Source organism: Hirundo rustica, chromosome 4, assembly GCF_015227805.2.
Source record: "Hirundo rustica isolate bHirRus1 chromosome 4, bHirRus1.pri.v3, whole genome shotgun sequence".
Classification (NCBI taxonomy): Eukaryota; Metazoa; Chordata; class Aves; order Passeriformes; family Hirundinidae; genus Hirundo; species Hirundo rustica.
The window spans coordinates 62,203,197-62,220,300 of NC_053453.1; the positions used below are offsets into that span (position 1 = coordinate 62,203,197).

Genomic DNA, 17,104 nt, shown 5'->3' on the forward strand with positions numbered 1-17,104 from the left:
TGTTTTCTCTTAGGATCAATGTTCAATGTTAGCAACCTTAAAAGGAGAGTTTGAAAAGGGGCAGATATAATTATGAAGGGGGTTATAATAACTAAAAAAGAATTTTTTTTTAATATGTTACAGTATTTTACAAAGGCAAATTAAAGGTAAAAATTTGCTTTTGTTGGATCTTGGAGGTTAATCAGCACTCACAGATGCCCTTTCCATTTCAGAAAATTCAAGGGTAGATTCAGCCTAAGCACATTTAGACATTTGTGTTTAAGCAGAGGGAGAATGCAGGTTGCCTAGATATGTAATCCAGGGACCAATTTTGACTGATCATTTCATCTTCTCTTTGAGCCATTTAAGTTAAAAAAAACCCTTTAAGACCATGTTGAACCATTAACCCAGCACTGCCAAGTCCAACACAGTTTAAGCCAACAGTTTACCTGCAAAAGGCATCAGGAAAAAATTCTACAAATTAAGATAACAAAATGAAACTACTATGCAACACTAGAGATTATGTACCTTATCAAAGTCTAACACTTAATTATGGAAAACTAAATAAGCAGCACAAAAATAGTAGGCCCGCTGTCACTAAAGAAAAAAACTTATAAATCCAGAAAAAAAAAAAAAGTAAAAAAACCCAAAAAACTAAAACCACAGAAGCAACAGGCATCCCAATTCTCACTTTTAATACATACTAATCTCCTAAAGCAAGCAGCCAAATACTGAAACAGTGAAATATCCAAGTGCAAGAAAGCAAAAAGCTTTAATCTAATTAGAAATAAAATATTTGATGTGTAAATAGCTAGGCAGCCTCTAAGGGGCACAACGTAACTCTAAACACAGTACAGAGTTGAAGGAAAGATGTTCTGTCACATAACACTGTTCATGTGAAAAATGCCTGTAAATAAAAGCATAATTTTATTTTGGCCAAACTAAATCACTGAGGGATTCCCAACTGCTCTCTCCCTTTATGAACTGTCCCTGATTTGCAATATGAAGCACATTAGCATACCCTGATAATCAATGGAATTTGATGTGGAAGTTTATTTCATATAACATCGTAAAATGTGATGCCAGACCTTGACTCAGCTTTTTAAGAAAAGTCATGCTGTTGGGCATTTGGTTTTACATTCTTTTTATCTGCTAAATACATGTCTGAAGCATCTGAAGTATCAGATGCAACTTTCTTTATGGCAAACTCAAGAGAAGTAAAATCCAAGAGCTAGTACATGTTATGGAATTTTTATGGTTATTTCTTTTTTTTGCGTAGCAAGATTAAAAAACCTCCAATCTGTTTTTACAGAAGTCAGATGAAACTGTCAAAAATGACACTGTACAATTTAACACCTGGTAATGAAATTAATACCCAGGAACAGCAGGGAGTTTAAATATCATCCTAGTAAAGATTTATGATTAAAGTATGTATTTGATATCAATATAACTTTTAATGCCATCTAATCTGAACTGAAAAAATAAGGCTAATTCAAACTGGATAAGAGCACTGCTGATGTCCTTGATATGTATATCCACTGAATCAGGAGTAAGCAAAGGAGAAAAAATCTGAGCTATCCAGATAGTCTAACAGTTACAGTTTTGGTTGTATACCCTTGATAACCATTAAAGAAGCTGAAGAAATTACAAATTCCATAAAGAACTGGAATCGTTTCCACCAAGTCTTTTTACATGTTTTTAATCAGATTTTTTTTTTTTTTTTTTTTTTATGCTGCAATGTCAAGGAACTGTAGCTCTGCATTAATGAGATTTTATTGGAATAAAAAGGTATTGATAAACTATTGATGTGAGCTGAAACACAGCCAGATATTTAGACCTAATATTTCATAAAAATTGCTGTAACAGAGACAAGTCTCTTCTACACGTGGAAACTGAAGGGATTCTCCTGCAACAGGTAAAAGCCCCCACATCTATTTGCATGTTTTTTACTGCATTTGGCATCAAACTTTCTCACCAAACTCTGCACTCACTTTGCTGATTTTTTTCCTAGTGGATTGGGGGTTTTTGGTTGATCCTAGAGAATAATGCAGTATTTAAGATCCACGAGGATCATCAAGTCCAGCTCCTGGCCCTGCACAGGACATCCCAACAATACCACCCTGTCCCAACACTTCTTGAGCTCTGTCAGGCTTTGGGCCATGACCATTCCCTGGGGAGCTGTCCCAATGCCCAACCATGCTCTGGGAGAAGAACCTTCTCCTAATATCTGGCTTAAATCACATTCCTCTACCAGCTCTTTGTACCAATTATCTGTCTATTCCTGTTTGACCATCTAAATCAATAAAACAAAGTAGCTCACACTTCCTTTGCAGGCTTCCAAAAGTAAACCACAGGGTTTTATAGGATGTAGCAGATGTCTGAGCACAATAAAGGTCCCAGCATGAGGTGTTATTACTGCTACAATAGGCAGAGCTGAGCAACAGACAGAGCTGAAATGGGAACTTCAGAAAGTGAACTTGAGCTAGAACAGACATCTGCAATTGAACTTCAGCCATCACGAACACTTATTGTGCAAGTGGTGTAAATGACAGACACTTCAGGATGCAGCTTTTCTTCTATCAAAGTGCAAAATAAATTTATCACTGATTTTCTTGGCAGCAGGATGCTGTCCTAAAACAATAACCCTAAAATAAAGTCAATAATGCTCAGACTAATGCTCTTAGATTCTGCTCCCAAGATAATCCATTGCTACAATGCTTATTTTTCTAATTTTCTCTGGTTACTCTCTAAACAAGGAGGCATAAAATAGATCACTGCAGGTCCCCACCAGGGTTCTGCTGGTTATTACACTGGTTTAAGCATTACTCACCCGAGAGCAGAACGTGTCACATTCTTTGTCACGACACTCCGTCATCTGAAGCCCTGTAACATCATCCCTCACACTGGTACAAGAGCATTCCTTGCATCCATCTTCCCAGGTTGTCCCAACAGGATAGACTATGTTGTTATGCACACATACCTATTAAATGCAATAATTGATACATAAAAGAGCACACTGCTGCTGTCAGGGCACAATGCTGGTTGCAAAAGGTTACATTTTAAGGTGTGAAAGCAGCCATAAATTCTACGGAATATTTTAAATCCCTTAGAAATGCTACAGGTTTTAAAATTGTGGCCAGTCTGTTCAGGTAAGGAAAAATAAGTACAAACAAAGCTACTGTTTTATACAAAATAAATTGGAGTTCCATTTTCAGTTGGTGGAGTTGCTCAGGGTCTCAGTTTCCCTGCAAGTATAATGTGACACAATATTTAGGGATAATAAACAGTAAGTCCTCTAGAAGGAGCCTTGAAAACAAAGCTTCTTCCAACTAAACCATCTGAGCTGAAGACATCCTACTTGGACCTAAAAACTTTCATCCTCTTGTATCCTTACGTCACCACAGCTACCCTTATAAAGCAGAGACATCCCTTATATTGAACTTCCCATTATTAAATTTTACAGCTTAGTATTAAAGTGAGAACATAATTTATTTTTATAGCTACAGCAAGTAAGTCCCAGAGACGTAAAATGAATTATGCAAGGTCATGAACTACTCAGAAATGGACAATAAAAGGTAGATGTCCTGAGCTGCAAGACAATGTAACCCTATGTTCAGGTTTATTGAAAAAGTTGCATTGCTCTGCAACCTCTCCTCTAAGCAACTTTATCCTGAAGGTTAACATAACAACTAAATAAAAGATAGGAAAAATAAAAAAAAATAAACCCTAGTGAAGCTTTGGCAGAGTCATAATTTGGCAAAAACGTAAAAGTGGTGATATATTTCTTAAAAGACACCATCTTCTCAGGCAGAGACAAAGGTAATCTATGAGCACAAGGAATTTTAGGCCTAAGGTGTACCAAATATGTCAATAAAGTTAGTATGGCATGGGAAGATATAACGGTAGTGGTCCCAAAGTATGTATGTCTGTTACCTGAAAACAAAAATCACCTCTGAAATTCCTGATGTTTGAGTGACATTTAAGTTTTGAATTTTTTTTTAATATTATCTCAAAGTTTCAAAAAATGGACTGGTTATGTCAAAATAAATTACTGTAATAAAAGAAGCAACAGCATGCAGTAAAGGTGTGTCTCTTTCAGGTACTTGTAAATTAAAAATGCCTTGGCATCACTTTCCAGCAGTCTCATTAGGAATTTATTCATATCTAGCTGGCTGCCTGCTTGCTCAGGTGCTGCCACTCCATGTGGAAAAAACACTCTCACCCATGGAAAAGACATTTCACTTCCCTTACCCGGTCTGGAATGCAGGTGGTTGATACACAGCCACAGTCATTGGTGAGAGATTGTGAGAGATACCCCAGAGGGCAGCTCACTGTGGAGTTCTTACAGCTGCAGGTGCACTCAAATTTATCACAGCACTCGGTCTTGACAACGGTCAGCGTCCGATGAGATGGGCAGGAAAGTCTTGGGATGGAGCTGCACATTTCCCTGTTGCAGGCTGGCAGGAAAAGGTGGGCATTGCATCAAGCTCATGGATTTTCAGAGTGCTGACAGTGAACAGGACAGTTCTCTGGCAGCAAGGCATTAATCACCACCTCAAACTGTTATAAATCTGCTTAAAGCCTGAAGAATAATGCAGATATAAAAGGCACTGGTTCAGGAACTCAGAAAAGTTCCTGCCCGGCCAAAAAAAAAAAATCTTATACACAAACAAGAAGATTTATAAAATAAGCATCAGAATCAGAGAACACATGTCCAAGAGTTAAGTGTTTTTCTTGTCCTTAATTTGAAAGTGTATTCAAAGTGCCAACAATACACTGCTGCCAAGTCTGGGAAATCATTACATGCCCATTGGCACCAAAATTAAACTTTTCAGAGGGGGAAAAATAATTCCTAAAGGAAGTGGTCAATGTTGTTCAAATGCAATGTTCCAGTGTCACTCCCTGCTAGGAAAAATTATCTTACCACATGTGTAATTTGGTCTGCACTCTCCGGGGTTGGTCAGGGCAAGCTGCAGGCCAAACTCACAGACAGGGGCAGGAGGCAAATCACAGGAAACCAGGTCGCACACTAAGAGCAGAAATTCAGAGAGTGGTTAAAATCACGCCTGGTCCTCAAGAAAGGATACACACACACACATGCACATTCCCATTAAACTCACACTCAATTGCTGTCCTAAAATATGAAGTACATTAGAGTTCAACAGGTCAGAGTTTGTTTTCAAAATAGCTTAGAGAAGAGTTCAAGCTCGGGTTATGGGGATTGAGGTTCTACTGTTATATTTAATGGGCAAATATAGATGATAAAAAAATAAATGCTTGAGAAAAAAAGAACATTCTAATGTCATTTAGACAAAAAAAAATTGCTCCATTCCCTTCCTCATCTACTACAGAAAGAGGGACAAAGTTGGAAGTGAATGGAGACTCACATCCTAAGGAGCTGTTTGGTTTTCCACGTGGCTGATTGTACAACCATTCAGTGGTATAAAAAAATGCAGCACTGAATTAAACAACTTTTTTAAAAAAGGACTGTATACCTTAGAAATATCTGGTAGAACTACAGACCAAGAAGATTCCAAGAGTTACAAGAACCTACCACACTCGTACTCAGGGCAGCACTGGCCAGGCCCCCTGCGTAGTCGAGCGACTTCACACGGACCACACTGGACAGCTGGAGAAAACATCCACAAAACAAGTTAGGATAAGAACTAGGAAGCCAGGAACCAAAACATCAGCTCAGGTCCAATCATAGAGCTAAATAAATTTACGTTTGACGGTCGGGCAGGGTCGAACCGTGCAGTTTATCTTCTTGTTATCGAGACATGTGCAGATCTTACAGGGCTCATTCTCAGGAATCCACGTTTCCATGTGCTGAAGGAACAAACCCCAAGAGCGTGTTAGATAGAAATACCATGCTCTGGTCACTGGTATGTTGGTGTGGGAGGATGGGAGTGGGTGAGGGTGAATAACATTAACCTGGAAAATCAGAAGATTTATGAAGTTTTATCTGTGAAGGGTTGGTTGCTCTGTTAACAGTAAAAAAAATAAGGAGACACATAATTCTGCAATGACTGTAGTGTATCAATTTAGCAAAAGATGTAAAGAACGTGTGGATGGGATGAGGAATTACTATTGTTTTAAGCGTCAAAAATGCTCAGATATAAATGCAATTGCAGGCTATTGTGAGTAACAGCGGACCGGTGCAACCACATACCATGATTGCATGTTCAGTGGTAATAAGGGAAACAGCATTATTTTGGGAAATACAGAGAAGTGTCTGCTTTCCCTAGTTAGTAAGTCCTCAAGACAGAGAAATAAATAGTGCATATTTTTTATATGAAGAATATTTGGAGTATCATCCCTTGACCCTCCAGTGGATTGAAGACTGGAAAAGCACTATTTCACCTCTAAAACGAAAACCATCACTGTGGTGATTACCTGCGGGTAATGAGCATATTCAGAAACCACCAGTAAAGAGAATAATTTTTCAATCACTGCTCCTTCCCATGAAAGCAGATGTCATTGATATCAAAGCTGTAGTTACTCACACAGAACTATGCACATTCAACACCCATGTGAATAGGGAGGTAAGAGTGGAAGGATGCACTATCAGACATTTTAATTTGCACAACCGAACTAAGTTCTGAGTGAGAACATGTAGATCAGGTCAGGATGCCACAAAAAAAAAAAAAAAAAAAAAAAAAAAAAAAAAAAGGGTCATCTGGAAAACTCTGGAGCGTGGTTTAAAACTAACACTCTGCTGAGACCTTTAGAGATAGGAAGGAAAAATAAAAATGGACAAGTCCAAGCATACTGCACCTATACTCAGAGACAATTACATGTTTTAAGCCACTCTACATGAGTGTTGGGACTAAAATCTCAAAAGCCCAAACACAGTCTAGGGTAGAAATGAACAGAGGAATAAACACCAGAAGAAAAGACAGAGGTTAAGGAAATCCCAATCCAAGTGCCTGTTGTATTGCACACAAAACTAAGCCTGCAATGACAGAGAGGAAAAACAGCTACATGAGCTGATCCTCCCTTGTCCTCCACCTCCACAAAAATCTCATTAAGGATCTAAAGCCCATAAAACACTGCAATTAAAGTCCTTTCTCTTTCAAATCCTATAACAAAAATGTGGGTTGAAGAGGATTGGCTGATAAAAACACAAACTCTAAGATCTGAGTAGCTGGGAGTGAAGAGGAACCATCTCTGTTACTTGGAACAGGGGACACAGGGAGGAGTTGGAACAGGAAACACACCCACTGTGTGGTGCTGGAATCAGCAGTGTCTTTCACTGCATTCTGGTACCCAGCATCCGCAGCTTTTCCCAATCCCATTCTGCCACAGAGATGGCTGCCTTATCTAAGCAAAGTGGATTTTCAGTAAAAGCAAAATGATAAATTTCATTGAAGGAATAATTCTCCTCAAAAATATATATATGTAATTATATAAATATAGACAAATACCACCTAACATAGGGTTGACTTGGTCTCACCACTCCCCACCAACCACTGGAAATATTTCGTACGTGAATTGGAATGGACCCACAAGGATCATCGAGTTCAGCTCCTGGCCCTGCGCAGACACCCCTACAATCCCACGCTGTGCATCCCTTCAAATATTGTCCAAACACTCCTGGAGCTCTGGCAGCCTTGGGGCTGTGACCATTCCCTGGGGAGCCTGTCCAGTGCCCCACCACCCTCTGGAGGAAGAACCTTTTCCTGATATCCACCCTGACATTCTCCTGACGCAGCTCCAGCTATTCCCTCAGGTCCTGTCCCTGGCACAGGGGAGAAAAGTTTGATCCCTGTGTCTCCCCTGTCCCTCATGAGGATTTCAGTGAGCTTTGCAAAGACAATACATTTTAAATAAAGGATTCATATTTATGATTAAATTGTCATTACTCAAAAGTCTGCTGAATGGAGATGTTTATCTTGGTTAATATTCACTTATGCCATCACTCTTCCTCCCTTTCCTCTAGACTCCCCTCCACATGGAATTGTCATGCCTTGCCAGATCTGTACAGTCCCAGCTGTGATCTTAATATCCAATCCCAGCCAATTTCACACTAGGGGAGCTAAATGGGGCTAACAGCCAGCAGATTAGGAGGAACTGAGCTAGAAAATAAAGTATCCAAAGGGAAAACAGATTTACTTTCAAAAGCATGAACTCCTGCCACTGCCAGAGGTTGCTGTGAATGTAGTTACCTGATGGTGTGTGCCGTCCTCACTGACACACTGAGTGCAGACTTCTTCCCTAACACAGCTGTCACCAAAAATCACCTTTCCCTCTGGGCAGAAGCAGCCTTCTGTAGGATAATCCTTGCAGACACTGACTTTGGTATTATTCTCACAACTCTTCACGCAGGCTGTGTGGCAGTGGTTGTACATCAAATGTGGGGCACATTTCATTGCTGAGCAAGACAGAGAAGAAAACACCGCCTTCATTTAAGAGATCTAAAGAAATGGAAACCAATCTTTCCTATCAAGCTATCTTTCTAATTCTTTCAATTTTAGAAAGCCATCACCCAATGAATGGATCTGATCCCTTGCAGCACAAATGAGCAAACCACATTTTCAGGCCACATCAATTAGCAGCAACACATGACTCACCTCAACAATGATACAACGCTTCAGGTGAGCGTTCACTTGTCAAATTTTGTTTCCAACACTGGGCCACAGACAAGAATTTAGAACCTTATGTGTATGGTAACAATGCACGGTTAAGAGATAGCCAGGACAGACCAAAGCATTGAGGAAATATTTTGTTTTGTTTTTGTTTGGTTAGTTTTTTTTTAGAGTTGATAGGCTGCAGTGTTTCCATACAACTAAATAAAGCTAATAAACAGAATATTTTGGTGCGTCAAAACTGAACCTGCTGGATTCCTGCATCTTTTTAACTGAATTGCCTTATTAACAGAATTAATTGAATCAAGGAATGTTGCAGAGCCCTGTAAACCAACAGAAACTTTCTACTGATGTGTTCACAAACCTGAGGATATTGTCTCTAAAAGCAAACATAAAATTAGGGCTACAGCTATTCAAAAATACTATGGACACAGATTCCACACTGTGTATTCCCTTAAGTCTATTTTTTTCTACAGCTTCAATTAGAAAGAGTGTTTCTTATTTCCCAGTCTGTCACTGCTGTGAGGTTTATAAAACTTATTTTCAGTCCCCTGAGAAAAAACATTGAAAGAAAACCTGAGCTCCTAAACAAACAAACAAGAAAACATCATCAGCTAAACTGTCTACACACACTCTTCTAGCAGCAATGGAGACAGAAAAAAAAAGGTCTTTAACATTAATCCTTTCCATGTTATATTTTATAGAACTATAAAATGGCTTGGTCTGGAAAGAACCTTAAAATCCATCTTGTGTTCCAACACCCTGCCATGGGCAGGGACACATTCCACTGCCCCAGGCTGCTCAGAGCCCCATCCAACATGGCCTGGAACACTGCCAGGGATGAGGCAACCACAGCTTCTCTGGGAAACCTGCACCAGGGTCTCACTGTTCTCACAGGGAAGAATTTCTTCCTAATATCCAATTTAAACCTGCTCTCTGTCAGTATGAAGACATTCCCCCTTGTCCTGTCACTCCAGGCCCTTGTCAAGAGTCTCTCTCCATCTTTCCTGTATGATTCCTTCAGGCACTGGAAGGTCACAATGAGGTCATCATGAAGCCTTCTCTTTTTCAGGCTGAATGTGTCTGAATTCCAGAGAGTATATTCACCCACCCAGGGAGAGCAGTCAGGAAGGACTTAGAGTCCTTCCTGCCAATATGGCATGACAAAACCATGAGTTAAATTCTACAAGAATGACAGGGATTGAGTTCACTGGAAGAAGGGAAGCAAGGTAATCCAGAACTGTGCTACTGTTTTTAAACATATAGTGGTAAAGTGATTATTAAGCTGTAGTGTTTATTTAGTCATTAATGCAGCTTGGATAAATCAAATTTTGACAATTTAAATTGTTGGCAGTAGCACAGGCATTTGCTGGAAGAAGGACGATGGTGTTATTGTTAGGACACTTAAGACTTTTATGCAATTAGTGTTAAAATGAGCAACTCTTTGTCTATCCTTGTACAGGCTGTGTAACCAGATAGGAATTTGAAAACTGCACAGAGTTATTAAGGTAATCTACTGACATCCAGCTTTGGATATTACAATTTGCAAAGTCTGGCTGAGGCACTGGATTTGGAAAATGGCTGGAAATGTTCTCCCTCTACTTTCTAGGACTATACTCCAAACAGACTGTGGTCAGTAACCTGTGATTCTAGAAAGATATTTCAAACATTAACTGGAGGCCAAACTCACACTGACATTCCTGACTTCCTAGCCCATCATTCCTTCAGTCTGAATTTAAAACACAAAAAAAGCATTTCTTTTACACCTTTTTTTTTTTCTTTTTTTGCGTCATGCCTTTTAGACGCTGGTTTTCCAGTTCTGAAATGAAAGGTATCCAGGGAAAGAAAGCAAAGCAACAATTCAGTTAGAGAGGCAGGAGATGAGAAAACCAACTGGGGCATCAAGACTCTGTAAGGAGGTAGCTGGGAAAGAAAATGCCTACACACATCCACATCTAAGGCACTTGACTAAAGCTGACACGCTGAGGGACTATCTGAATGTCTGCAACCATCACTGCAGAAAGGTTACAGGAGAAGGTGGAGAATAAGCCACCTCCAGAGGTATTTACTTTTACTTAATGATACCTTGCATTTTTGGATGATCTTTAAATATGCCTCTTAATAGGGCTTTCAGGAGAAACAGGAACAAAAAAGGGAAAAAAATAGGATGAGAAAGCAGAACTACTTGCCCGAGAATTTAGGAGAGAAGGTATACAAAGCAACAGCTGTGTGAGTTTGGCTCTAGCATGAGTGTCTTGTTTGCTTTGGTTGTGTTCTGGTAATGTGCAATACTCACATTCTGCTACAGAGGACAAATTTTTCACCTCCAAAACACAAGCAAAACCCAGGCAAAAGGAGAACCAGATTTGCAAAGCAAATTACAGCTGGTTCAGTCAGCCTAGCTGGCATGTCCTGGCAAGGAATGACACCACAGAGAAGTTATTTCCCCATTTTTCTCTAGAGCAGAAACTTAAAATCACACTGTCTTTTCCACCACGTTCTGAAAAGTTTTGGCTTTGATAGAAATAGGAGGATTTTGTGAAATTGTTCCAAAGAAAAGCCTTATTTTGTTCCAGATATGACAGTGACAGGCTGGGAAGCAGTGCCACTAACCCAAAGTATGAGTTTCTCTGTCCACCTCAGACTGTTCAAAGTCTTTATCAAAGCAATGATATCTGCTGCTAAAACAGCCTGGCAGACTCTCAGCCCAAACCTGATGTCACAAAGGATCAGTGGCTGCAGAGCCAGGTACTGTCACATAGCTGTGGGTACCTGTTCACAGTACCTTTATTTCCCTCCAGCCTGGAATTTTACCAGTTAGCAGTTTACCAAGAAACACTTCTTTCATAACATTCAGCTTAGTGGGTGACCAACCAGTAACGAGATCTGCAATACCACTTGTACAATAAACTTGATCTGGAACATTCAAAAAATCAGTATCACACTGAGCTGTCCCAAAGCAGGGCAATTTCTCAATCAGTTTTAGCACAGAGCAAAACTCTTACGGCAAAGCTCCGGTGTTCTCCAGTCTACACAGACGCCGTACTCCCTGCAGATGTGAGCGTAGGAAGTGATCATCTCACAGGCCTCCTCCTCGTAGCAGCTGCTCTCCATGCAGGCCTCGTAGAACATGTTGGGGGTGATGATCCTGTGGCACTCCTCAAAGCGGTCCGAGAGCAGGAGGTGGCAGTGGCCGGGCACGTGCTCGGAGCACCGGTCCTCCCTCCGGCTTTCGCAGACCTTGCCCGGCTCTGTCACTGTCCAGTCCTGGATAAACAGGCTGCTGTCAGCGGTGACAGAGCCATTGCGCAGCGCCAAGTCATTGGCGTGGTTCTGGTCACACAGCCCTGCCAGGATGAGTTAAGGGAAAAGGAAAATCTCTGAATAATCAGCGCTAAAATAAACCTAGGAAAAAAAAAAACAAACAGGGATGGGACAGACAACGCTGGCTGGGGAGGCTCGAGGAATTCATAATATTTCTTATAGCTGTTGTCAATAGAGGCATAAATACCCTGGATCTTGTTTCTCATTTCCTCACAAAAGGAGGTAAAGGTTATGCCACAGAGGTACAATCTCTGTATAGATTACACCACTGAGGATATCGTAGAATTAACTCACCCAGGCAGCAGTTGCCTTCTCAAATTTTTCACCTTCACTGCAAGCACTGGTCATATTTATCACAGAAGTGAATTTGTAAGAACCTAAAATGGAACCCTCATCCAAAAAAAGGCACAAATCTCCTTGAAAAGTTAACTCGAAGCAAGCAAAACCAGAAAGCTGCTTCTGCTGTCCTTTCTAAAGTATTACTGGGCATCAGTTGAGCTGTTGCATTGGGGATGAGAGCAGAAAAAACTTACACAGATTTCCAATATTCCCCCCAAAAGTGTGGGACCAGTTCACCCAGAGAGTTTATAGATTTGGAGATTCACAAATAGCAATAAAATAAATAGAAGTTCCAGCCCAAGTAGAAAGCTGTTAAAAGTACTAACGTTCAAACTTACCACAAAGCCCTTTTCCCGAAGAAAAGCTCTTTGAATTAAGTCTGAGAATAAATTCATTGTTTCTTGGAGTAAATGTTAGGTTATGTCCAAGAAGAGAGAACTTGATTTCATGCATTATTTCTCCATAGGCAGTGATTTCAAACAAACTGCTGGAATAGGGGATAAGAACCCTTTCACCATTAACAGTCACCTGTTGAAAAAAAGAGGTGAGGTCGTCACATCAGTTCTAGCAAGCAGTTACAAATCAACCCAATTTTACAGTTGAAGCAAATTTTGACTTGACAAATACCTGAAGATCCAACTGAATCTGGACATAAACAGTTTTGCTGCCTGAAGATCTCTATTGAGTCTAAAAACATGCAGAAGTACTTGACCTTCATCCTGTGAATTACGTGAACAACTCTTCCAACATTTCCCCATATATGTGCACTCTTTGAGCACCACATGTTTACAGACTAACAGTCTCATGCTGTGAGGTTCAAATAATGCCTCAGTGGAAGTCAAGGCTGTCCAGCACCATGCAGAACTTGGTGCAAGTGTTTTGGTCCACTCTATTTTGTTACATAAGTCAGAAGAGAATGTTTTAACAAGATGGCCAACTCCCGTATGCCTGAGCAGCCAGAGGATGAAAAATAGGTTGAGTTTGAATACTCTCTGCCTATAAAACAGATGTAATGCATACTAAACTGTCCTTTCCTCTAATGCTGAGGTCCAGTTACACACAAGGTGAGAAAACTCCCTAGACCTTCAGCTGGCCAGTCAGGCACAGCTCTGTGAGGAACAGAATGCAATCCCATAGACCAAACACAGCGTGAAGGACCCCCACCAAAAGAGGGAAATCAGAGTGCAGCATGTCCTGTCTGTAATTCTGCCTTTCTGGCAGAAGTGTCAGGGACACACTGCCAAATCCCATGCTCCTGACATGGGCACGCCAGCACAACAGGAAGAACAAGAGGAAAAACCTGTCTGTCTCATTATGTGAACACTGATTGTATCACGAAATGGAGAAGAGATATTAAATAGGCTGAAACTGGATCAAGGGACCAAATTTGTCCCCATAACCTGAACTCTACAGCACAAGCAGACAATGCACAGCTGAATTTATGATGCTTGCTTACGGTCATGTCACTGAAGAGCTGCACTGCCACACCACGATGCTTCACTTCGATGGAGTCCATGCAGTTCATCCTGAGTGCTGCTCTGCATGGCCCTTCATGGAGCAGGACTTCAACATCATGCTGCAAGTCTTGAAATAAGGTGTAGGAGCAGTTGCCAGTCAGCTTGAAATTCAGCCCATCAAAAGTGACAATATGTTGAGATGAACTTCCTATACAGACACCTGGAAATCAACAACAACAACAAACCCATGTAAGCATTTGCTTTTAAATTTTACTATTTCTTCACAACTGTTGTGGGCATGGGGAACCAATGAATTGGGAAAGAGAGAAAGGTAATGAATTGAAAATGCTGCAGCAAATCATTGAAAAGAAACTTTGGTAAATACTTCATCACATGTGGATGCAAAGATATTTCGCAATATCTTTGTCTGGGAACAATATTATAAAAGATTTGGATGAACTTGTAGAAAACCCCTTTGCCTAAAACTTATTCACATTCAAAACAATTTAGTAATAGATTTTATGTGAAAATAAAACAGGGAAAACCCCTTTCTTGTTTGTAGAAAGACTGTAACACACTGTTCAACCTTTGCATTGCATTATATCTTGTACAGTGTTACATTTGATTCCAAATAAAATCATTTCACCTATTTCAAACAAGTTGATACCAAGGACTTTGTTTTTCAGACAGGAAACAGGAAAACTGCGGAGAAATAATATGCACAGGATAAACCAATGGCCAGCTGACAGCTCAGTGTCCTGGTCATTGGGTTATAAACACTTCCTTGTCTTCAAAATCTGGAAAACAATGAAGATCATAATCCCAGAAGAACCATAACAAAACCTGCAGCTTCTGGCTCATATGTTTTCAAATCTCTTGCTTAAAGGATAATAAGGACAATAAAATCAATGTCAGCAAAACCTGTGAGGAGGAAAATTACCATGGTTAATAATTCAGTACTTTGCTTCTAGCTGAGAATAATCTTTTTCCTATTCAATGACCTTCAAATTTAATTTCCCAGGAAAAACAGCATCCAGAGGGAGGGAGATATCCCTTTGGAGCACTGGAGCATCCTCAGATATTTTACTGTAAATGTTTATGAAGTTCATATATAAATTACAATATTAGCAATAAACTCACATTTCTCAATCTCTACTTATTCATGAGCACAAAAAAAGAAAAAAAAAATTAAGGATGATGGGAATCCCTTCAAATTTCTCATAGGTTTCTGTAGCACAAAATGCACTAATGTGATCCATTTCAAAGTAGTCCAAGAGCACACAACAGCCATGAATCACATTGTAAATAATGTTGCTATAAAATCTGTAACTAGTTCAGCAAGCCAGCACCTTTGCAATGGATCTCCTGAACCATCCTCTGAACTCAGATGACCTAGAACACTTTTTCAAGGACTTCCTCTTTGTAGAAGCATTTGTCACCTCACCTACACTGTCAAGCCATGGCTGGAAATTGTTTGTTAGCTCTCTAAATGAGTGAATCATGAGTTAATTTAGCAGCATTTTCACGAGTGGCATAACCAGCCTCCTTCCATAACAATAAAGATGCTGCCTTACACTGAGCTCCCACTCGGCACTTCTTTTATGCTCATGTCTGGTTTATTGATTGCTGAAAGTTTTGTCTCACACAGCATCAGAATCAGCCTTTTCAGCTGCTACAGCTGTTGCTTCAGTTGGCACAGAATCGCCCTGGCTGCACTGAGCAGTCATTAAAAGGACTTGACCCGTGGGATTTTTTAATCAGCTTGGAGGGATTGGGGATTTTCTGTTCCCTCCTTCTATAACATGAAAGCTTTCCACTTTTCCCTCACAAGTTGTACCACCTTAAGGGGAAAAAAAAAAAAAAAAAAGTATTGTGGCTCATTAAATTCATAAAGAGATAAACAGTTCTTAGCTCATCTTAACTCAAGTGAACTATAGGGCTTTTCATGATAATCAGCTAATGGTATGAAAAGTTATTTTCATTTCATCCTTTCTGAAGGTATGAAGGTAGGTCTTGCATGCCAAAAGTAATGCCCTCATGTTGCTATCTATGTGTTTAGGATCAAGAAATTTAATAAAGATGCACTTCGTATGGGTAGGTATCACTAAGACTATCTTTTAAACATTAAAAAATACTTGTGACTATCCATCTAAAATATTTCTACTTTTTCAAAGTCCTTGCAGCAAACCAGAAAAGTTAAAGTGTTTAGATCATCAAATATACTTTTAGGAAATGCCAAAACTTGGGTTATAAAAAATTGCGTATGTCCAAGAGCTCAGGGATCAAAAAGCAGCTACAAGCTTTGGTATTTCAAGCAGTGGCTGGAAGAAATTGTAATTAAATCAGCCAGTTTAGCAGAGGACATTTGAAATTGAGATGATATGTTGTGAAGAGGAGGTGTGTATCTACTGCTAAGTAAGCATATGAATTTAGATTTAAACCCACTTATGTTTTAATAAATGGATTACCAGCCTCAGGGCTGCTTCCCTCTAACCCTGTAAATGTGAGTGGATGTACTTAATTCCTGTTCCTGTGATCCCAGCCCAGGCACCAAACACGGTGTTCAGCCATCCTGTTCAGACACTCAGAGTGAGATTATCTGGATAAGGGAGAATTTTCTATTACGTTTTTGTACTACACCTGCTTGACTGAGGGCAGGCCAAACCCTCAAGCCCTGAGAGGGACCAAAAATCCATCACTTGCTTACAGCTCGTCAAGATAAATTCCTGGTTTCTCCCATACATCCTCCTTCCTATCTCACTCAGCTTTGGAAACTGAGTGTGAGATTCCATGATAAAACACTATCACTCTGCTAATGCAAAAAATAAGCTCAGAGTGGTCCTGACCTTGCAAGTAGCATTAGGCATTCCAGCATCAGTTAGGCTGGTGCACTCCTAAATTAGTTACTTAAGTGCCTGTATAACAAACAGCAAATCCTCCCACCCTGATCGCCTTTGAAGTGTTCAGTGGGTGAGAAGCTCCACACAGCATTACATTTGTGGTCAAACATTTCAGCTGACGGGGAGGAAGAGGCACACACGGACAGATACTCACATGGGCACATCCATCGGCAGCCACAAGTTTCCTCCACTTTAACAGCAGGAAGGTTGCTGTGACACACAGGCTTTGGCATCCTCTCACAGTTGATGTGGTGGCTCTCCAGGACGGTGTAATCTCCTGGGAAGCAGGTCACAGTGTGGCACTGGTCTGGTAATGTCCATTTATCACCAGGCTAAGGAGGGAAACATGGATATGCAACAACTGAAACAAAAAATGCATGGAACATGATGTCATGGAACTACAGCCAGAGAGTGAAGTGACCCTGACAGCAGTACTCACATTAGCCTTTAAAAAATAAATAATGGAATGCACTGTATTAAGGACTTCATGGGATGAGAAAGTTTAAATTAGAAACAC

General features: G+C 40.2%; 1 protein-coding gene across 3 annotated transcripts in view; it reads right to left on the minus strand.

Moving 5' to 3' along the window:
- The window catches only part of VWF (von Willebrand factor), a 137,018-nt gene that overhangs the window by 18,547 nt on the left and 101,367 nt on the right, over window positions 1–17,104 (minus strand). For all 3 annotated transcript variants that reach the window (XM_040063459.2, XM_040063457.2, XM_058420108.1), the window contains exons 34-43: window positions 16,742–16,919; window positions 13,687–13,907; window positions 12,569–12,758; window positions 11,573–11,914; window positions 8,148–8,353; window positions 5,706–5,808; window positions 5,534–5,608; window positions 4,904–5,008; window positions 4,231–4,436; window positions 2,810–2,959 (exon numbers count right to left, since the gene is read on the minus strand). In XM_040063459.2, the coding sequence (XP_039919393.1) occupies window positions 2,810–2,959; window positions 4,231–4,436; window positions 4,904–5,008; window positions 5,534–5,608; window positions 5,706–5,808; window positions 8,148–8,353; window positions 11,573–11,914; window positions 12,569–12,758; window positions 13,687–13,907; window positions 16,742–16,919 (1,776 nt within the window). The remainder of the gene's footprint in view (window positions 1–2,809; window positions 2,960–4,230; window positions 4,437–4,903; window positions 5,009–5,533; window positions 5,609–5,705; window positions 5,809–8,147; window positions 8,354–11,572; window positions 11,915–12,568; window positions 12,759–13,686; window positions 13,908–16,741; window positions 16,920–17,104) is intronic.